We start from the raw sequence: 23,890 nt of genomic DNA, 5'->3' as shown, positions 1-23,890 counted from the left end.
TAAGTTACCCTAAAAGGATACTTCTTGCCTAGGATTTTCAAGACCTCTAAAATTTAGTTGTTTTTCGGCAGGGCTGGGCCCCAGCCCAGGGTCCCAGACACGGGAGGCAAATGCGCCAATGCTCAGCTACATCCCGGGCCCCCAAAACTTAGTTACATTTGGTTACATTTAAGATACATTTGGTTAAGGCCTTTCCCTTTGCATCATGTATGTTTTTATGTTTCAAATTTCATGGTTACTTGACTCTTAGATATGCAGAGCAGATGCTATTACCCATCTCTTGAAGTAAGAAAACCAATAATAATATGAAACAGGTCCAGGAGCTTGTTCAACAGAAAACTCAGAATGAAAACCTGTTTCCTGACTCCCAGATCTTTCCATGGATCTAGGATGTCAAAATATTGTTTTCCGCTGCAAAGATAAAGATGGCATACTGTCAGAGGACTGACTCGATCTTTAAGCGTGTCGATGAAAAAGGAAAATCCTCTTGCAATCGTATCTTGATTGATCAGTGCAGAGTAGTACATCATTAAAACTTTTCTGCTCTTCTCTCCTCCTCCCTGCATTTTTACAGTGGAATGGGAAACAAAAGTCTATAGAATGAAAAATTCCCCAGACTATGAGAGGCGATGTTTGAATCAACAAAAGTGCTAAAATGAAATGTTAATAATGCTGGCACTATAGGCGAAGGAAGAAACATGGAACAAAGTTACTTTGCAAGTAATTTATGTGTCCTTAAGACTTTAAACCCTATTTCAAGGAACACCTTTTATTATTAGGAGATGAATATGTTAGAATAAAATCACTTAGAAGAATTTGAGCTTAAAAATACTGGCATATGTAGTTAGTTAATTTATAGCAAAGCAGCCAAGGTCGTATAACAGAAAAAGGGAAATATTTTCAACAAATAGTGCTGGGAAAACATGTGAAAGCATGAAATGAGACCACTATCTTACACAAAAATTTATTCAGAGGCTGAAAGATAAGTACAGTGGGTAAGGCACTTGTCTTATCTGTTGCCAAACTGGGTTTGCCACATATATGATCTCCAGGTTGGCCCAACCCTCTCTCCCCCAAATAATAAAATAAGACAGAAGGCAGTCTACTAAACAGGAGAAAATAATATGCATACCATGCAGCCAACACAGGCTTAAGAGATAAAATACATTAAGAATTTATATAACTCTGGGGCTGGAGCGATAGCACAGCGGGTAGGGCGTTTGCCTTGCACACGGCCGACCTGGGTTCGATTCCCAGCATCCCATATGGTCCCCTGAGCAGCACCAGGAGTGATTCCTGAGTGCAGAGCCAGGAGTAACCCCTGTGCATTGCCAGGTGTGACCCAAAAAGCAATAAATAAATAAATAAATAAAAGAAGTAAAAAAAAAAAAAAGAGAATTTATATAACTCAGCTGCTGGAGAGATAGTGTAGCAGGAGCCAAGGTTTTGCTTTACTTGTAGACTACCCACTGGATCCCCAGCACCATGTTGTCTCTGTAACACCCACTGGGTGTTGCCCAACCACCTCCAACCTACAGCTCAATAACAACAACAACAACAACAACAACAAAAAACAAAACAAAGAAGGAACCCAGTCAAAAAATTGTGCAGATGATTGGAATGGACACTTCTTCAAAGAAGACATTCAGAAAGCCAAAAGGCATATGAAAAGACTCTCAACAATGGGAGATGTGTGCTGAAAGTATATGAGGGACAAAACACGATGGCCTCTCAGTATCTGTACTGCAATCCACAATGCCCCAAAGTAGAGAGAGAGTAAGAGGGACATTGTCTGCCATAGAGGCAGCGGGGGAGGGATGGTATTGCAGGGGCGGAGTGTGTGGGGGTGTTACTGGGGACATTGGTGGTAGAAAATGTGCACTGGTGGAGGGATGGGTTTTGATCATTGTATGACTGAAACTCAAACATGAAAACTTTGTATCCCACAGTGATTCAATAGGACCTTCACCATCATGTATGTAGCAGTGCACCGTAGCACTGTCGTCCAGTTGTTCATCGAATTTGCTCGAGCGGGCACCAGTAACATCTCCATTGTGAGACTTGTTACTGTTTTTGGCATATCGAATACACCATGGGTAGCTTGCCAGGCTCTTCGAGAGGGTTGGAGGAATCGAACCTGGGTCAGCCGCATGCAAGGCAAACGCCCTGCCCACTGTGCTATCGCTCCAGTCCATCATGTATGTATTATCACAGAAATTCAAGTCAATGCCACCATTGAAATATCATCTTACAACCATGACGGTGATCTACGCTAAAAAAGGCAAGAGGGCGAGAGCAGTCATCCAGGGGGCTAACACAGGTTACAATACATTGCCTTGCACAGGGCTGACTCGGGTTTGATCCCGGACTTACGCGGTCACCATGCCCTGCTAATAGTTCTTGAGTACTGCCAGGCATGACTCCCTCCCCACCAAAAATTAAAAGTTTGCAAGAAAAGCAGGATGGAAGACACTGCAGGTGTTAGCAAGGAAGTGGGGGCAAGAAGGAGCCTTCATGTACTATTAGTGGGGATCTAAATTGTTGCAGGTTCTATGGAAAACAGTATGGAAGTTCCTCAAAAAACTAAAAACACATCTGTATGATATAGCGCCCCCACATCTAGATCGATTTAAAGAATATAGAAACACTAGTTCAAAAAGATAGCTACACTCCTATGGTCCTTGCACCGCTATTTCTATAGTAGCTAAGATTTGAGCAGATCCTAAGAGCCCAAGGTCAGAGGATTAGATAAAGAAGCTATGGTGTATATGCGCAGTGGAATACTACTCAGCAGAAAAGAAGGTGAAATCTTGCCACTTAGGAACTGGAGGGGAGTCCATAAAATGAAGTAAGTCACAAGGAGAGTGACAGGTACCTGATGATTTCACTCATGTGGAAGTTAAAGCATGCAGAGCCAGAGGAACAGACGAAAATGAATCAACACAAACCCTTGAATCCTGACTGTGGAGCTGAAACTCCTAGAAAGGAGAACTGGGCTTGGGGACAGAGTGTAGAAGAGGTCCAGGGGGATGTGTGGAGAATTATTGACCTTTTTGGTGGGTAACATTAATTTGAAGGGTTGTGAACCTATACTCTGAGATTTATACAGCATTTAAGGCAGTGTTCAAAAAAATGTTATATATGTGTATATAAATACATATAATTTATATTTGTATAATTATATTTATGTAAATTTATATAAATAATATATACATACATATATATGTAACTGAAATGTGAAATTTTATTTTCTATAATTGTATTTAGGTTCCAACACTGAGTTTTTTTTGGGGGGGTTAGCGCATAATACTGCATCATCTCTTCACTACACTCTTTCTATTTTTGGAGGGTGGGGGGTGGGGTTTCAGTCGTGCCCAGCAGTGCTCGAGATGCTCCTGACTCAGTGCTCAGATGGAACCCAGGTTTCCTGCCTGCTAACGCATGTGCTCCAGCCTGTTGAGCTGTCTGGCCTCTTCATTTCACCCCCTTGATGCATCTATTGGCGTGAGAAAAAAATTATTCCCTGGGCTTGGGTATAGATTTTATTTTCTCTCCTCGCTGTGGTTTAGGGAATAAATTTAAAGGTGCAGGTGTGCAGTCCCTTTTGCTTTTGTTGCTGTTTAGACTCAGAGACACTTTTGGATTTAAAAGAATAATCTTTCCAAAGATTGCTGCTCGTATTTTTGGCCTCCAGTGCTCAAAGCTGAATTCCTTCTCTCCTCTTAATACTTCAATATGCTTAAATAAAAAAAAAAAAAGAAGCATTTCTAACTGCCGCCATGTAAACAGTCTTGTTGATCTCTTTCCCAGTTGCTATTTATATAAATGTGACTCACGTGCTTTGCTCTTTTCATTCTTTATTTCAGGGTTCAAATAAAATCTTCACATTTGATACATACAAATAAATACAATACACGTAAAAGCATGTTGTTAAATTGAAAGTTAAGCTTCCATTTGATCTTGCAGTAGGTTCTCAGGTCTCTAAATGCAATGCTTAATTTCTCAAATCTTCTATGATACCCACTTGGAATTTGTTGAAAGGCATTTTTTTTTCCCAGAGCATTAGAATAAATGTTTTGTTTGCTTTAATCAGCTTATCTAAGCAAATACCTAAAACTGATAGACTGTTGGTCTAGGATTTCCGGGCGTCAGGGCATTCATTGCTCTCCTTTAAGATCTTAGCATAAAAGTAATGAGCTTGCTCTCTTCCAGGAATCATAATGGTTGGGGTTATCGTCGGCTCGAAGAAGACTGGCATAAATCCTGACAATGTGGCTACACCCATTGCTGCCAGCTTTGGCGACCTGATAACTCTTGCTATATTGGCCTGGATCAGTCAGGGCTTGTACTCCTGCCTTGGTAAGTCACTGAAAAATGAAACATAATGTGTTTAGAGACTCTCTTGGAATAAATTTTATTGCTATGAGTTAGTGGTGGCCTTCATGTACATCAAAACTGTAATTAGAGCAATAACCGTTTGCCGTATACCTGGTATGTGATGGCGCAGCGGGTAGGGCATTCGCCGCCTAGCACGCAGCTGACCCAGGTTCGATTCCTCCACCCCTCTCGGAGAGCCCGGCAAGCTAGTGAGGGTATCCTGCCCGCACGGCAGGGCCTGGCAAGCTACCCGTGGTGTATTCGATATGCTAAAAACAGTAACAACAAGTCTCACAATGGAGATGTTACTGGTGCCCACTTGAGCAAATCGATGAGCAATGGGAGGACAGTGACAGTGATCCTCTTTCTTAAAATAAATAGCATGAAAGAGGAGAGTTAGCCTATCTTGTTTCCAATGAGAAAACTGAGGGTCAGGGACTGTCTGTGTTATTCATTGCTGTCGGAAGGTTGAACAGAGAGGCCTTGGAAGTCTGTAAATTCTGCTCTTTCCCCTGCGTGTGTAGCTAGCAAGGAGTCAGAATTCTGATATTCCCACTGTCCTGCTGTCCCAAAACATCACACTTGGATAGTGCTTGAAATTTAGTGGTACTTCCCCTGTCAAAAATCAACATGGCAATTCACAGAAGGAAAAATAAATCACCGTGAAAAGTTAGCTTGAATGCTGTGTGAAGTTGGTGTTCATCTTATATGTGACTATATGTGATTCTTGTAATGGTGGTGTTAATAGAATCTAATTTTTAATTCAAATTTGGGCTCTTGAACTACTGTCACTGTAAGTTAATATGATTTATAGACTTTGTTTTAGTGTTCAAAGTTGTTTTTTTTTTTTCATTGATTGGGAGGAATTTGTCCACAGCGGGTACTCATGGCTTGCTCCTGGTTCTGTGCTCATGGTCACTCCTAGTAGTTTTGGGGGGAATCCTACATGGTACCAGGTATCAAACTTAGGGTCAGCCTTGTGTAAGGCAAGCACCGTAACCCCTGTACTATCTCTATAGACCCTTTATTTATTTTAGATAACAAATGAAAGTAATATAAGAAAAATATATGAGAATTAAAATATATATACATATAAAATTATGTAAGCTAAGCCAGAAGTCAAATTTTAGTCTTTCTCATAGATTTTTTTGAATTCTATACAGATTCATGTATTACTTTAAATTTAAGGTACATTTGGTTCAAATAAGCAAGAGTCTCATAAATGTATTGTTTTGGGTTTTGGTTGTTCAGGGCTTACTGGCTCTGCAGTCAGAGATCAGTCCTGCTCAGAGACCCTCGGGGACTCTGGGGACTGGACCCAGGTTAGATGCAGGCAAGGCAAGTACCCTGCCTGCTTTATTTCGTCTCCAATCCCACATGAATATTTTTGAATGGCGGAAAGGATTTTTACTTGACAAAACCTGCCACTTTCCACCACTTGGGGAAATGCTAAGTAAATAAATTACCTTAAATGACCTAAATCTATAAATAAATGACCTACAATTTATAAATAAATGGCCTTAAATTACCTACAATTACCTTAAATTTATATGATGAGTGGCATAAAACAATATTTAAAAGGACTTGGAGCTGGAGAGATAATACAAAAGCAAGGCGCTTGCCTCACATGAAGCTGAACCGGGTTCGATCTCTGGAACCATGTATAGTCCTCTGAGCACTGGTAGGAGTAATCCTTGAACACCGAACCAGGAGTAATCCCTGAGCAAAGCTGGGCATGGCCTAAAAATGAAAATAAATAAAAATAAAAGACATAGGGTTTTTAAAAGAGCATCTTAGGAGTGTATCTCATTGAAAAGAAAAGCTGCATCGATTTAAAGTAAAGAGAAGACATGACCAACAACTTAAATATGAATTCTTGTTTGCATAGATCTTGGAGTTTGTTGTGGAATATACAGGGAACGATGCTATTCTCATATTTTAGAAGAATTCTAGACTCCTTCCTCCCCTAGTTCAAGGAGAGTTATGTCATAAAAGGGATAATCCAGGGGGCAAAGCAATAGTACAGCAGGTAGGGCGTTTGCATTGCATACGGCCAACCCAGGTTCAATCCCCGGCATCCCATATAATTCCCCCGTCAGAAGTAATTCCTGAGTGCAAAGCCAGGAATAACCCCTGAGCATCACCGGGTGTGACCCAAGAAGCAAAAAAATAAATAAATAAATAAAAAGAAAGAAAGAAAAGAAGCGGGGGGGGGGTGGATAATCTGCTTCCGTATTTATGGTGACAACTGGTATTACGTTTCCCCTCTAAATTCTTACACAATTTAGACCATCACTTAGGGATACCTTGGAGCCCCTCCCCAGCCTTACCAGCTAGCGAAGTCTCTCCCTCTCGGGCGTGATGGGGAAGGAGAATTAGCAGTGGTTCTGGGGTATGTTCCTCTACCTAAATAGAAAAAAAAATGGTATTTTATTTGCAGGCTTGGGCACTGAAGTTGCCATTTACTCTTTTGTAAGACATTTCTCAGCTGCTTGGTATAAGACGGAGAAATATACAGGTGTGGAAGCCCCGGTGGCAAAAGGGCAAACGGCCACATACAGGACAGCGCTTTACTCATTATGCTATCTCTCCGGTCCCTGAGATTTATATTTTAAAAATCACACAAGTGGTAAATTGATCGTAATTTGTAACCAAAAACTGTAACCATAATGTGTTCTCCAAATCTGTCAATGTTTTTTATTAGTGAATTAAAGTAGTTTTATTTAGAAAAATGTCAGGAGAGAGGGAGAGAGAGAGAAAGGAAGGAAGAAAGAGAAAGAGAAGAAAGAGAAAGGAAGGAAGGAAGGAAGGAAGGAAGGAAGGAAGGAAGGAAGGAAGGAAGGAAGGAAGGAAGGAAGGAAGGAAGGAGGGAAGGGAGGGAGGGAGGGAGGGAGGGAAAGGGAGGGAGGGAGGGAGGGGAAGGGAAGGAAAGGAAGGTAAGGAAGGAAAGAGAAAGAAAGAAAGAAAGAAAGAAAGAAAGAAAGAAAGAAAGAAAGAAAGAAAGAAAGAAAGAAAGAAAGAAAGAAAGAAAGAAAGAAAGAAAGAGAGAGAGAGAGGGAGGGAGGGAGGGAGGGAGGGAGGGAGGGAGGAAGGGAGGGAGGAAGGGAGGGAAGGAAAGAAAGAGTAAGAGAGGAAAGATGAATTGAAGAAAGGGAGGAAGGATGGAAGAAAGGGAGGCAGGGAGGAAGTGGCCATCACTGTGATGAAGGCAGCAGAGACTATGTCCGTGCCAGTATTGTGAACATCATAGATGTTACACAAGCACTTTAAACGGATCAGGAAATTAAGTGATCTGGAATGATACCAACACCGTTTTGGAAAAAAAAAATTTAATATTACTTAGACTTTTCTTGACCTTGTCTTTTGAAAGTCAGTTCAAAGTAATTCAAGACACATCAAAATAATGTCTTTACATTTTGTCCATATAACTTGTTTTCCCAAAAATGATACATATGTCTCACAGACTGTCAAAGCGATACTGCGTTTAACAGTTCACCGTGTTTCTGAAGTCAGTCAGTCTTCAGATTTCTAAAATATCTTAGTTGTGGGCACTAGAGGGCCTCAGACGATAAGCAATTGTAAACCTCATGGCGCCAGCCTCATGGCTGCGAAACTTGTGGTAAGAACGAACACACGGGCACGTTTAAATCCCAAGATTCCATGTGCCCTGCTGAGATGTCCAATTCTCATAAAATAAAAGTTCTGATTTCTGAACTGTGTTGGAAGCACTTCTGTAGACACAGGAGGATTTCATGGCAGTTGTAGGCCCTGGTGATAAACTAAGAGAGGCCTTGTAGCAATGGCTGTGCACACAGCCTCTGCCTCCTCTCGTAGCTTTGGATCTCTGGACATGACCTTGAGCAGCTTCCTTCACATCTTGTTGGCACTGACACATGGCCTGGGGTGGTTCTACCTTTATTCAGCCTGTGTCCTTCCTTCTCTTTCTTTTCCCTTGATCGCACCCTCCCCACCTCTGTCCCTTTCCCACCCATCTGGAATAACACCCTGTTTAGAGATTGTTGACTTCAACAGGCCTGCAAAGCCCCTTTGAGCATGCAAGGTAATATTCACAGATTTTAGGGACTAGGATATAGGTGTCTTGGAGACACCTACATTTAGACCTAGCATCGTACGATCATTATGATATATCCAGAAATTAATATAAAATATTGTTTTGGGCTAGAGCGATAGCACAGCGGGTAGGGCGTTCGCCTTGCACACAGCCGACCCGGGTTCGATTCCTCCACCCCTCTCGGAGACCCCGGCAAGCTACCAAGAGTATCCCGCCTGCACGGCAGAGCCTGGCAAGCTACCTGTGGCATATTCGATATGCTAAAAAAACAGTAACAAGAAGTCTCACAATGGAGACGTTACTGGTGCCTGCTCGAGCAAATCGTTGAGCAACGGGATGACAGTGACAGTGACAGTAATTTTGGCTTGGATCATTTAAATCTAGTTTATGTGGAAGAAAGGTATTATTTTAGCTGTTGATATCAAGGCAGAAGTTAATGATCACCCCCATTTGCTTCATCATTCTCTCTGTATAGATGTATGTTCCCTATCTTTATGTGTATAAAGTATACTATATATGTATACTATATATGTGTGTGCACGCACGCACACACACACACACACACACACACACATTCCCACCCCCTGCCCCAGAGATCAAAACTAGTCCTCAACACGCGAGGCATGCACTCTACTTCTAAACCACATTCTTACCCCTATTCATTTATACACTCTTTTATGTTTTGTTTTCAGGCCACTCCTGTGGTAGTCCGGACTTATTCCTGGCTCTGTGTTCAGGGAATACTCTCAGTGATGCTCCGGGAACCAAATGCAGTGCCAAAGATCAAACCAGGGCTTGCTGGGTACAAGGCTGCACTATCTCTCTGCCCTCTTATCGACATTTCTGAAGAATATAGTTCCCCATCCTTGTTTTCCATAATTGGAATTTGTGAAAAACAGTTCTGGGGCCACACTGGCTATGCCTGAGGGCTCCATCTGGCTTGCTGACCACCCTGTGGGACCTTGCGGTGGGAACCTGGGGCTTCCGTCTGCAGGGTCCTTGCTGCAGCCTTTTGAGCAGTCTCTCTGGATCTTTGATGCGTGGAATTCTTTATTTCTTTTTAATTTATTTATTTCTTTTTGGGTCGCACCTGGTGATGCACAGGGGTTACTCTTGGCTCTGCACTCAGGACTTATTCCTGGCGGTGCTCAGGGGACCATATGGGATGCTGGGAATCGACCTCGTGCAAGGCAAATGCCCTACCGGCTGTGCTATCGCTCCAGCCCCAATGCGCGGAATTCTTAAATAGACATGTCATCCCCATACCGTACAAACCTTTTAGAGTGTTTGATTCGGGGGTTGGAGAGATAGTAGAGCAGGCAGGGTGCTTGCCTTGCATATGGCCGCCCCAGGTTTTACCCCCACACCCCATTTGGTCCTCTGAGTCCAACAGGAGTGATCCCTCAGTGCAGAATGTTTTTAAAAAGGACAAAGTAATTAATTAAATGAGTTATAGTATATTCATAAGATCGTGCAGCCTAATATTTAATTCCAAAACATTTGTAACTCCCCCAAAACAAACTGTAGCCATTATGTTCCACTCATTCCCTCAGCTCCTGACAAGTACTGATTTTTCTGTTTCTTTGAATTTTCCTCGTCTAATAGTTTTTTTGAAAATGTAATCATACAATATGGGATCTCTTATGTCTGACATCTTTCAAATAGTATACTGTCAAGGTGATTCTGGATGAATAATAGCCCACTATATGGATTAATAATGCCGGTGGAAAAGATTCCATGGCTTCAATATACTCCATTTTGCTTATCCACGCACCATTTAATGGGCACTTGGGTTGCTTCCACTTTTTTGCTACTATGAATAATGCTTCTATATTAGTGTTTTTGAAAACTTTTTTTATTGAATTACTGTGAGATAGTCTCTTACAAAGCTGTCTGTGATTGGGCTTCAGTCAAACAGTGTTCCAACACCCATCCCTCCACCAGTGTACATTTTCAGCACTAGTGTTCCCAGGGTCCCTCCCAACCCCCACCCCCTGCCTGCCTCTATGGCAGGCACTTTTCTCCTCTCTCTCTCTCTCTCTCTCTCTCTCTCTCTCTCTCTCTCTCTCTCTCTCTCTCTCTCTCTCCCCTTTTGGGCATTGTGGTTTTCATATCTTAGCGTTTTTGTTTAAATTTTTCTGTGAATAGAACTTTCAGTTCTCTCTCTAATTACTTAGGAATTGGAATTGTTGATTGATATGGTAACTATGTTTAACATTTTGAGGAACTTCCTAACTCATTATTTTCAGTTTCATTTCTGAGAAAGTTTTCATCCTCTGAAAGTTCAGGCACGGGGGTGCTGGGTATTTTTTTCAACTTCCAGAGAATGAAAGTTGAAAGCGAAATTCTAAGAGGATTTCACTTAGCAGAAGAGTCCTTGTCGTTTGCATGTAGTGGGTTTGAATTCTTCTGATTTTCATTTTGATCATCGCACCCTATTTGTGACCTTAGTATTTTTTGGAGATGAGAGTGTTTCTCAGCTGGGATATTTATCCTTAGCAGTTTAAAAGGGAAGTTTGGGGATTCATTCAATAAAGGCTTTTTTAAAATGTAAAAATATAAAGAGTCACAGAGTTCTTCCAGGGGCTGGAGCACGTGCTCTGAAGTACCCCTGGGGTTCAGTCTCATGCACTGCAAGCTCGTCCCCTGGGTATCACCAGGGGTGACCCAAAATATATCACAGAGAAATTGACATTGTGTGTATCAGTAGTCATATTCTTTTATGTGGAAGAAAATATTTAAATGACTTTTGTTAGAGTAATTATTCTGAAGCTGCAGTGGAAAATCTAGAAAAAGCCATAAAAATAAAGGTTTATTTTATATTAATATCCAAATATCTCTGTTGCTGGGGGGGGGAATTCAGTGTTTATCCAATGTCTTTATTCATAGGTGAAAGATCTTTCAGATGAAGAAAAAATACAAAATTTAATTTGCAAAAATGAGTCTGGATCAGCGTTGAAGAATATTTTGGATGTCACTCAATGTAGTACCATTTAACTTAAATCTAAGGCTATAAGCTACAAGGTCTTTGAGATTAATTATGTTATAAAGCCCCGGTGAAACTTAGTAAATTTTAATCATTTAGAAGAATCCAGAAATATTATGGCTAAAATCTCTGATAATAATAAAACATTGATCAGTTAAAATTATGTTACAAGAAACGTCTTGGAGGACCAGAGAGATAGTGCAGTGGATAGGGACTTGCCTTGCTGACACAGATTTGATCCTTGGCACCTCAGATGGTCCCCCAAGCACTACCAGGAGTGATCCCTGCGTGCAGGACCATTTTTAGCCCTAAGAAACAAAACAATATAAAAATAGGGCATCTTAAAAGGATGTCTTGCAACATTGTAACCTTTCTAGACAGAATACACACTTTTTTTTAATGTCCTCAGGGAATACCTGGATTAATTTTTATTTATTTATTTATTTTTGCTTTTTGGGTCACTCCTGGCTCTTCACTCAGAAATTACCCCTGGCCGTGCTCAGAGGACCATATGGGATGCTGGGAATCAAACCCGGGTCGGCCGCATGCAGGACAAACACCCTACCCGCTGTGCTATTGCTCCAGCCGCCAGAATACACACTTTTTTTCATTGTTTAGCTTTGGTTTTGGAGTCAAAAGCTGCAGTGCTCAGGGATTGGACTGGCTCTGTGCTCAGGGATCACTCCTGATGGTGTTTGGGGTCACTATGCAGTTCTGTCAGCCTGGATTCACCCTGTGCAAGCCAAGCTCCTTAACCCCTGTGCTATCTTTCCAGTCCTAAGAAAGAATACACATGGGGGGGGTGGGGATGGCAGGAGGAAGACTGGGGGCTTGGTGGTGGAAAGTGTGCACTGGTGTTGAGCATTGCATGACTGAAATTCAATCATGAACAATTTTGTAACTGTGTATCTCACAGTGATTCAATTAAATAAAGAAAGAAAGCAGAAGAAAGAATGAACAATTTTTAACAATAGGAAGATTTAGAAGTAAGAGAAGAATTAAGAATATTTAGAATGTATTTAAAGGACTTTCCCCCCCTATTTTCTTTGCTCCTTTACCATAAACTATCCATGTATGTGAAGATTTAATATTGGGCTCTCAATTATATTCAATTGAGAATGGATTTGTTTGTATTTCAAAATCATACTATGATTATTACTCTCGTTTTACAGTGTAGTTTCAAATATGAGACTGTGAAGACTTTTCTTCACAGAAAAATAAGTCTTTATACTTCTTTTGTGTCTAGATTGCTTTGGTTATTGTGGAGGGGCACTTTTTTTGATGGTGATTGTGATGTGGTAACATATTTGTAACTCTAAAATCCATGTAGTCATGCAAACTAATGTTACCTCAATAAAAATAAATTAAAAATTAAAAAAATAGAATTAAGAGTAAAAAGTAATTGAGAATCAAACTTATGATGGTATTAATTTTTGCTAAAGAAGCAGTATTTGGTTTTCTTATAACTTAGTCCATTAGAGAGGCATGTCAATCTTTTATAAGTTATTGCTTTATACTTGTGATTATTAAATAGAACTTTTGCCAATGTGTATATATTACATAAACATTTATGAAAACTTATATTTCACATATTTGTACATTTAATTTGTTAGATTTGAAAGGCTTATTTTAACTACTTGGAAACATTCGTGAGCATGATGAACTATCTAAAAATAGAATGTGTCAGGCTATTTAACTGAGTTTGTTAATGCTACCAAATAGTATCCAAGTTCTTACAAAAATAATTTCTAGTTGGATGCTTGACATTTTAAATGTAATGCTGAGCGTTTGGCTGGTTCGTTTTTCTTTCCAACGTGTTGGACTCTGTTCTTGTAGACAAATTGTTTGTGGATTAGCTTAAGCTTTACAAGATTTTATTTTAGCTGTATTAGAACAGAGCTGGAATAGAATTTGTAGTAATCTGTTAATCTTCTAATTAAACTTGTAAATCACCCATTAGTTAGGAGGGTGATTGAAATATTGTCTCTTCTCTCGTTTTAGAGACCTATTACTACATTTCTCCATTAGTGGGTGTCTTCTTCTTGGCTCTGACTCCCATCTGGATTATCGTGGCTGCCAAGCACCCTGCCACAAGAACAGTGCTTCACTCGGGCTGGGAGCCCGTCATCACAGCGATGGTCATAAGCAGGTCAGTACCAGGACATGTGTGTTGTGTGTTTACCTGTATTCGATAGGTGCGTAGCCTGTGACCTGACTTCTTAAACTCCAAACTTTTGGTTGGAACTCCAAAAGAGATCATATAACTCTCAAAGATTTTGTTTCAAAAATGTTTCAAAACAGGGGCTGGAGCATTAGCACAGTGGGTAGGGCGTTTGCCTTGCACGCGGCTGACCTGGGGTTTGATTCCCAGCATCCCATATGGTCCCCTGAGCGGAGTAACCCCTGTGCATCGCCGGGTGTGATCCAAAAAGCGGAAAAAAAAAAGTTTCAAAATAAATTTCTTTGTGACTTGTCAGTAAAGGTTTGATTTGGATACCCAAAGCTACATAAAAATGTCTTGGGCGGAAAAGGGTCATAGGTGGGAAAAGCTTGAGGAGCCGTGTTCTATAAGAACACATATATCTCCATAGACATTAGAGCAAATCACTTGTCTCCTTGCTTCTTGGTTCAATCATTTTGTGTAGCTAATTCTGTATGATTCCTAGTAGTAAGAGATAAATGGCAATGCCGTGAGCCACATTTGGCTTCCAGGTTCAGACTTCTCTCCAAACAATGACTTCCCTGACAGCTAAGATTCTATGGTGTGTGTGTGTGTGTGTGTGTGTGTGTGTGTGTGTGTGTGTGTATGTGTCGCGCGCTTCATTCTAACAAAGAGTAGTTACTTGTTTTGAATAGCAAATCACTCAGATAAGAATCAGAAAGCCTGAAATATATTTATATTGTTGGGCTACTTCTATTTCCAGGGCCCTGATAAAACTTAAGCATCTATTAAGTGCTGTCACTGCAGCGATTCTCATCAGAGTAAAAAAAAAAAAAAAAAATTTTACTTGCAAGAGTAAAGAGCCCTTGGAGGCTGAGTCTTGCTCATGGTACATAGACTGATAACAACCGTGAGCAGGCCTGGTAGAAAGCCACCCAGATTGTAGGTCTGGGACTTCTGGATGATGTGTCAAAGAAAGGAAGAAAAGTGGAGCTGATCAGAGCAGCCCAGTTTGACCATATTGAACAACATTTCTTAAACTTTGTAAAAATTTTGAGGCTGACAAAAAATTAGAAATTGAGCTTCCATTTGATCCAGCAATACCACTTCTGGGAATATATCCCAGAGAAACAAAAAAGTATAGTCGAAATGACATCTGCACTTACATGTTGAAGTGCCGATGATCGCGGCACTGTTTACAATAGCCAGAACCTGGAAAAAACCCGAGCGCCCGAGAACAGATGACTGGTTAAAGAAACTTTGGTACATCTATACAATGGAATATTATGCAGCTGTTAGAAAAGATGAAGTCATGAACTTTGCATACAAGTGGATCAACATGGAAAGTATCATGCTAAGTGAAATGAGCCAGAAAGAGACAGACGTAGAAAGGTTGCACTCATCTGTGGAATATAAAATAACAGAGTAGAAGACTAACACCCAAGAATAGTAGTATATAATACTAGGAGGTTGGCTCCATGGCTTGGAAACTGGCCTCACATGCTGGGGGAAAGGATGTTCCCAGATAGAGAAGGGAACACCTAGTAAAATGTGGCTGGAGATCCCGCATGGGAAGGGAGATGCGTGCTGAAAGTAGACTGGAGGCTGAACACGATGGCCACTCAATACCCCTATCACAAACCACAACACCCAAAAGGAGAGAGAGAACACAATGAAATACCCCACCACAGAGGCAGGGTGGTGGGGACGGGATTGGAGGGTGGGAGGGATACTGGGTTCATTGGTTGTGGAGAATGGACACTGGTGGAGGGATGGGTTCTCGAACATTGTATGAGGGAAACACAAGCATGAAGATGGGTAAATTTGTAACTGTACCCTCATGGTGACTCACTAATTAAAAAAATAAATAAAATTTTAAAAAAGATTTAAATAAATAATGCTTCTACAAAAAAATAACTAAAAAAATTTGAGGCTGAATTACTTATAAGTACCTAAAATTTAATTTTAAAAAAATGAGGCAAAAAGCAAAGATACACGAGTGAGGAAATCTAAAACCATGTTTTTGTGGCTTAGCTGTGAACTGTGATAGTTGCCGTGTGAGAGTCAGCTCGGCAACATTCCATCGAAACTTACAAGAGACACACATCCCACAACTGCCGCCAGGCGAGCTCAGCCGTCAGCCCAGCTTTACAGAGTCACGATTCAATCTCAGCAGAGATCAAGAAAGTCACAAAACTTCCGGGGCTCACCGAGCTCCTGGCTGAGAACTCTGGGGCGCCCTCGGGAGGGTGGTGGGCGGAGTCTCTGCCCTGCCAAAGCCCCAGCACTCACAACTGTACCGTCACAGTTACCGCCAGGCGCAACTCAACTACCTCGCAGAGCATAGAGTATACTAAATTGGATGCTAAGTATAGAATATAACGAAACTCTGCAGAGTCGCGAGCTGCAGAGAATCGCAGGTATCTTGGTGTTTAGACTGAAAACTCGAGTCTTCTTAGAGTGGGGAGCCTCTCCACACCCCTCCCCCACACACAGCTCCCGGTCCCCCTCCAGTGCTTCTAAGAAGCGCTGGCAGCCACAGCCACATACCGCGACTGACACCATGTAAACTCACGGCCCAGGTAAATATCCTGGAGTCGCTCAAGCGCACCGCTTCAAACACCTCCTAACTCTCCAATACTGACGGCCTGGTAGGAGCACCCACGTTTGATGGGAAAATAACACAGAAGCCAGCTAAGTTCAGTAATCAAAAATAATAGCACAGGCGGCACACAACTAGCAACAAACGGCTTAGCAAACCTTCTCCGACAAGGACTTACTGAACACAGAGTGAGATATAACAATTTTCACAAATTTTCTTTTACGGAAGTATTTTTCGATAATTCCATTAGCCCACTGAGCCTGCGAAGCGGGGAGACTTGGGTGGTGGTTGGGAAAGTGGGGACCCTGGTGGAGGGAGGGTCACCTTGGTGGTAGGGTTGGTGTTAAAATATTAAATGCCTAGGGAGGTGGGGGGGAGGGGGGAGGTACACTGTGATTCTTGGTGGTGGAATGTGTGCACTGGTGAAGGGATGGGTGTTCGAGCATTGTATGACTGAGACTTAAACCTGAAAGCTTTGTACCTTTCCACATGGTGATTCGATAAAAAAATAAATTAATTAAAAATGAATAAATAAAATAAAATATTAAATGCCTGTAAGAAATGCATCATGGACAGCTTAGTACATCATGGTCTTTAACGAAAGGGAAAAGAGCACAGTGAAGGAAACAAAAACAACCTTATGAAAGAGCCAGGCTGGCAAGATAGGAAGATGGAGGGAATTACGGAGGCATCGGAGCAGGAAGAGTAGAGCAAGTCCGAACCCTCATCTGCCAGGATAGGAAGTCATGAGGTCAAAATTTTCAAATGTTTAGAAACATCAAGATTCGGCAATATAAACATGTTGTTAAGGGAAATAGAATTAAATGCCAGAGTAAATAGCTAAAGAAGTTGGGAAGATTGCTAGTGGGGAGCGGCATCTCAGCAAGAGGCTGGGAGCTAGTTTATAAGCTTTGTGATATTTCCACTTCTTGAGTAATGCATATGTGTTCGGTAAAAGTAAAATTTAATTAGAGCTCAGAAAATTATAATTTTAGTTGATTTTTATTGCAAAAAATGTATGTTTAAATATATCTGGGAGATTTTATATATATATATATATATATATATATACCAACACACTAACACTGTTACCTTGAATTATGCAATTATAGTTGATTTTTATTTTCTTCCATGTGTATTTTATTATTTTCTATAGTATGTTTTATTACTTGAGTCATGTGTTTTAAGATGTATGTCAGCAAGTGTTCATGTTATATGCATAGAATGTTCTCTGAGGCATAGCAATTTATTTTATGATTATAATTTTTGCTATCAAGGCTCCCAGATTTTTGAAAAATCTAAATTTATTTTAAATTATTTATTTTATATGTTTGTTTGTTTTTTTTGTTTTTTGGTTTTTTTGCTTTTTGGGTCACACCCGGCGATGCACAGGGGTTACTCCTGGCTCTGCACTCAGGAATCACCCCTGGCGGTGCTCAGGGGACCGTATGGGATGCTGGGATTTGAACCTGGGTCGGCCGCGTGCAAGGCAAACGCCCTACCCGGTGTGCTATTCCTCCACCCCCCATATGTATATTTTAATTGTGAAACTTAAGCGATAGCACAGTGGGTAGGGTGTTTGCCTTGCACACGGCCGACTGGGTTCGATTCCTCCGCCCCTCTTGGAGAGCCCGGCAAGCTACCGAGAGTATCCTGCCTGCAAGGCAGAACCTGGCAAGCTCCCTGTGGCATATTCGATATGCCAAAAACAGTAACAACAAGTCTTGAAATGGAGACATTACTGGTGCCCACTCGAACAAACCTATGAGCAAGGGATGACAGTGTGATAATGTTACAGTGCATTTTAATTGTATCACCATGACATACACACTTACAAAGTGGTTCATGATTGAGTTTCAGTCATACAATGCTCTGAAACCGATCCCCTCACCAGTGCACATTTCCCACCAGCAATGTCCTCAGTTTCCCTCCCGCCCTCCTGCCCCCGACCCAGCAGCCTGCCTCTATGGCAGACACTTTTCTTCTCTCCCTCCTTCCCTCCCTCCCTCCCTCCTTCCCTCCTTCCCTCCCTCCTCCCTCTCCCACTTCGCCCTCCCTCTCCCCTTTCCTCCCTCCCTCCCTCCCTCTCCCTCTCTCTCTTTCTCTCTCTCTCTCCCTTGCTCCCTGCCTCTCTCTCTGTCTCTCTCTGTATATCTCTCTGTCTCTCTGTCTCTGTCTCTGTCTGTCTGTCTGTCTGTCTGTCTGTCTGTCTGTCTGTCTCTCTCTCTCTCTCTCTTGTTGGGGAACAGTTTTTCCCCCAACGTACCTGGACACATTGTGCAGCACCCGGACAGCTGCTCCCGGAGGGCGTTTCTCCGCCTGCCCATCATCCTTCGCCCCACGTCTTCCTGGACCTGGTGCACAGCGTGTCCTGGCATGCTGGGGGGAAAACTGTTCCCCAACACACTTTCTCTCTCATTTTTCTTTGAAGAACTGCGGTTTGCAGTACTGTTACTGAAAGGGTCTCATGCACCTCACTTTCCTCCTCTCAGCACTCAGTTCCTGCTTAGGGATGGTTCACGTCATTCTCAGAGGGACCCTTCTCTGCACCCCCTCCCCCTTGGTGGCATGCCTCCTACCAGCGTCCAGGCCTGGCCCTTGTAAGAGATTTATTTTTGGATACATGAGTAGTTTGAAATATTACATACTCTGAAAAATGTATTGGCATTATGACTAAAAGTAGTAAAATGTTTGTAAGAATACTATATTTGGACATTTTAAAAGTTTGAACTTATTTTTTAACTCGTAAGAAAAAATGTACTTCTGAGGGGCTAGAGAAGTAGTACAGCAGGTAGGGTGCTTGCCTTGCACTTGGCCGACCCAGATTCAATCCCCGGCTCTCCATACTGATCCCCTGAGCCCTGCAGGGAGTGATCCCTGAGTGCAGAGCCAGGAGTCAGCCCCGAGTACCATTGGGTGTGGCCTAAACAAAGAGTAGGTGCAGAAGGATATAAAACAGACCCTTAGTCTGTTTTTAGACTCACCCTCTATCAGTTGATACTGTTAATAATTTCACACATACATACACACATATATTTCTATATATTTATATATTTATATTTATTTTTATATTTAAATATATATTTTTATACTTATATATTTATATTTCACATATATACATACACACACATACACACACATATACACAAATATGTTTAAGGCATTTTTAGTGCACTTGAAGCATATGCCTTCCCTTTTTAGAAGTAATCAAGCTTGGATGTCAGAAACATGGAGGCACAGCTTATGCCAGCTTTGATTTTCAGTATTTTTGCTGTTTTCCTGAATTTTCACTTAGAATATTTTTCCCTTTTCATTCTATTTTCACAGTGTCTAAAATTCTTACTTTTATTTTTACTTGCCTCTCCCTTACATTAATATCTTTTCTTTTTTCATCTTTCAGCATTGGGGGCCTTATTCTGGACACAACTGTCTCCGATCCAAACTTGGTTGGGATTGTCGTTTACACGCCAGTGATTAATGGTAAGGATCGTTGATTGATCTGAATTCAGATCGATCTGAATCCTAGGATTCAGATTGTGGGAGGCCCATCTTTTGCTCCCATACATTTTTCCTTCCAACTCTATGTCGTTTCTTAAGGTAGCTATTATAATCCCTGTGGAGAAGAACACGTTGAGAAGAACTGTTTTTCCTCTTTCTACTTGTTTGGGGTGGGTGTGAGCGTGGGGGCTCTCAAACAGTACCCAGGAGACCTGGGGCCCAGTAAGGATCCGTGGCCTCCAGACAGTGGGTGGATATAGGAGCCCCGGGCTGCAGTGCTGCCCAGGCCCTGTGGTACCCAGAGTACCCGGGACTCCCAGCAGAACTGGGGGCCTCCAGAACTGAACCTGGTGATGCTCATGGTGCTGGACTATTTCCAACCCAACTCAAAGAACCACTTATTAATCTTATTACCAGGTAGTAGTTTGAGAATCATGCATCCCTGCATGTTAAGGTTAGAGTAGCAAAAGATTATAGTCCCTATATATTGTGGGGTTACCAACTAGCTGTGTTTTGTTGCGATTCCTGTCAGAGCTTTTTGTTGATAAACTTGAGTTGACTAGGCTTACACATTGCTTGAACCAATTCAGTCCATTAAATCTATTACTCCTCCATTAATTTATTTTAAATCAGCCCTATATATTTTTTTCTTACTTACAAAATTGGATTTTATGATACTCGAGTTCCCAGGGAGTTTTGTGGGGTGGGGGGAGGGGGGATGGTTGTGCCACACACTATGTACATGCTGGGTAACAAATTGGGGTCAGCCAAGTACAAGGCATGCCCCTTACCTGCTGCTCTCTCTCTCTCTCTTTCTCTCTCTCTCTCTCTCTCTCTCTCTCTCTCTCTCTCTCTCTCTCTCTCTCTCTCTCTCTCTCTCTCTCTTTGGTTTTTGGGTCACACCCGGCGATGCACAGGGGTTACTCCTGGCTCTTCACTCAGGAATTACCCCTGGCGGTGCTCGGGGGACCATATGGGATGCTGGGATTAGAACCCGGGTTGACAGCGTGCAAGGCAAATGGCCTACCCGCTGTGCTATCGCTCCAGCCCCCAGAAAGCTCTCTTTATGACAGTCCTTATAGTAAAATTAGAGGGTATAAAGCCAGCCAATAACAGAGGTAGGGGCTGGAGCAATAGCACAGCGGGTAGGATGTTTGCCTTGCACACGGCCGACCCGGGTTCGATTCCCAGCATCCCATATGGTCCCCTGAGCACCGCAAGGGGTGACTCCTGAATGCAGAGCCAGGAAGAAACCCCTGTGCATTGCCAGGTGTGACCCAAAAAGGAAAAAAAAAAACAATAACAGAGGTAGTTTTGTTTGTTTCACTTTGGGGGGCCACATCCAGCCATGCTCAGGGATTTCCCCTGTCTACAGGTTTGAGGCTGGAGAGATGAAGGCAAGTTTGGTTTTTTTTTTAAAAGTACCTTTTGAATGTGTATGAGTGCATTTCCCTTATTTTCTTGCTGTCCCCATTCTCCATATCACCTGTCCTTAAAATCATGGAACCATCTGATTCAAGCTGGCTTTTCTTTCATGCATTGTAGTGTGTGTATGTGTGGTGCCAGGGATGAAACCAGGGCCCCATATATGCTCAGCATCTATGCTCTGCTTCTCCATGGCTCTCATTCTTCTAAAGCAGACAATGACCAAAACCTGTCTCTTTACTTCCAGCATATTTCGCTTCATACATATTTACCGAAGATGCATGCATGTCCCATCATTGTTGCTGTCTGCTAATGTCTCTCTCCAGTTATTACTAAGTGATAAAGTCACCTTGCTGACCCACTTCCACTGTAGCACTGTCGTCCCATTGTTCATCAATTTGCTCGAGTGGGCACCAGTAACGTCCCATTGTGAGACTTGTTGTTGCTATTTTTGGCATATTGAATACGCCACGGGTAGTTTGCCAGGCTCTGCCGTGCGGCTGGGATACTCTCCGTTGCTTGCTGGGCTCTCCGAGAGGGAGCCGCTGTGCTATCGCTCCAACAAATCAAATGTCACTAACACATGGATCTTAACATTGATTTTATTGCATTTTTATTTGTTTGTTTGTTTGCTTGCTTGCTTTTTGGGTCACACCTGGCGATGCACAGGGGTCACTCCTGGCTCTGCACTCAGGAATCAACCCTGGCGGTGCTCAGGGGACCATATGGGATTCTGGGAATCGAACCCGGGTTGGCCTCATGCAAGGCAAACGCCCGACCCGCTGTGCTATCGCTCCAGCCCCTATTGCATCTTTTTTAAGACAATGAACTTAACGGTGATTTCCTCCTAAGTTTCAGATCAGGTTTGAATTCTTCTGCCTGAATTTCAGGCTCATTGTGTGCTACTGGACACAGGCAAACTCCTCTTTTTCATTCCAGCTGGACTTTGTCTTGTGACCGTATAAAGTTCTTCTAATGCTTATTACCTTGAATGACTATCAGTTCCTTCCAAATCTGTTCCATAGTATTTTAAGCTAACAGCTCTTTTTTATGTGCTTTTTTGGCTCATGCATTGTATATTTCATTATAAACTCTGTAGCACATTCTTATTACTTTTTGCTGTAATCAGTTAATTTTTAAAGACATTAATGATGGGAGAATGATATAGTTTATGTTTTCCCATTTATTTTTCATTTCCAGCACTCTTCTTTCCTTTGTAATAGATCTGGATTTCCAGCTCATATTCTTTTCCCTCTCCCCAACATAGTTCTAATTTGGATGACATGAATTTGGATTTTTTAAGCAACCTCTGAGGACCCACTTATAATGTCTCCTTACTATAAAAGTTTACATTAATACTGAATGTATTCTTGCACAGACACTTAAAATTGGAACTTGTGAATTCTGAGGACTCTTGCTAATTATTTAGTCCATTATTATTATTATTATTAACTTACTGTGAGACAGTCTTCAGATGTACTCCACGAGCTTTTAACAAGGCAATGCATTTGTGAAGAAAGTAGCACTGTAGCACTGTTGTCCCGTCCCGTTGTTCATAGATTTGCTCGAGCGGGCACCAGTAATGTCTCCATTGTGAGACTTGTTACTCTTTTTGGCATATTGAATATGCCATGGGTAGCTTGCCGGGCACTCCGAGAGGGACGAAGGAATCAAACCCAGGTCAGCCTCGTGCAAGGCAAACGCACTACCTGCTGCACTATCGCTCCAGCCCATGAAGCGAATGAAGAAAGTAAATAATTTAAAATAAATGAAGATCTGCTAGTCCTTAAAGAAACCAAGAGTGTGACAAGATAGCAACAATGCTTTTTTGATGATAAAATTTATTCTAAGGAAATAAAATGTGCTTTAGTTAAAATATAACTGATGATAATGAGGCCATTGGTGGTTAAAACTTTAATTAGGTCTTTCATATCCTGTTTACTTAAAAATTTTTATTTATCCTGGGGCCGGAGCGATAGCACAGTGGGTAGGGCGTTTGCCTTGCACGCGGCCGACCCAGGTTCGATCCCCGGCATCCCGTATGGTCCCCCAAGCACCGCCAGGAGTAATTCCTGAGTGCAAAGCCAGGAGTAACCCCTGAGCATCGCTGGGTGTGACCCAAAAAGCAAAAAAAAAAAAATTTTTTATTTATCCTATCAGAAAATTTTATTTGTCTTTCTAAAATCTCAATTTATTTATTTTTAGTCTGATGCCATTATTTTCAACAGAAATATTGACCATGTTTCTGTGTTTTCTGGATGACAGAGGAGACAGGGCAGGAAATGCGAGGACTTGGGAATTCTTGAGTGATAAGTTGATTATTTATAAAGGCTTATTTGTACTGATTATTATATGTGTTGGCCTAGACATAATAACAAAGAAATTATTAAGCGTGGTTCTAGAAAGCTCTGCCAGTGTGGCTTTTAAAGAGAGCTGCAGTTAATCACCAAATGCCTTTTGTTTCCAATTCAATTCCAAGGGAAATTGCAGTTAGAGTATGTATTCTCAGGCTTAATAGATTATGCCTGCTGAATTTTCATTGAAGCACTACGTATTTAATAAAATATCAAGTCTTCTCCTTTTGAGAGGCTCTAAGGAGAAATCCATGGCTGATTACAGACTGTTCTTGTTGGTTTATCCAGTGAGTCTTTGTAGAAGTGCTTGCATTTTTCCAGGATGAATATTCAGAGCCTCTTTCATTCCCTAGGATATGTTAACTTACTGCCAGTTGGAGATAAGCTACCGGCCTTGTTTATATGCTATTAACTG

At 41.7% G+C, this 23,890-nt stretch overlaps 1 protein-coding gene across 4 annotated transcripts in view; it reads left to right on the top strand.

Moving 5' to 3' along the window:
- Positions 1-23,890, top strand: part of SLC41A2 (solute carrier family 41 member 2) — a 140,688-nt gene that overhangs the window by 75,472 nt on the left and 41,326 nt on the right. For all 4 annotated transcript variants that reach the window (XM_055118466.1, XM_055118465.1, XM_055118464.1 and 1 more), the window contains exons 6-8: positions 4,213-4,359; positions 13,437-13,584; positions 19,599-19,678. In XM_055118466.1, coding sequence (XP_054974441.1) covers positions 4,213-4,359; positions 13,437-13,584; positions 19,599-19,678 — 375 coding nt within the window. The remainder of the gene's footprint in view (positions 1-4,212; positions 4,360-13,436; positions 13,585-19,598; positions 19,679-23,890) is intronic.

This window comes from Sorex araneus, chromosome 10 (assembly GCF_027595985.1).
Source record: "Sorex araneus isolate mSorAra2 chromosome 10, mSorAra2.pri, whole genome shotgun sequence".
NCBI classification, from domain to species: domain Eukaryota; kingdom Metazoa; phylum Chordata; class Mammalia; order Eulipotyphla; family Soricidae; genus Sorex; species Sorex araneus.
This window is presented reverse-complemented; position numbering and strand designations above follow the sequence as displayed.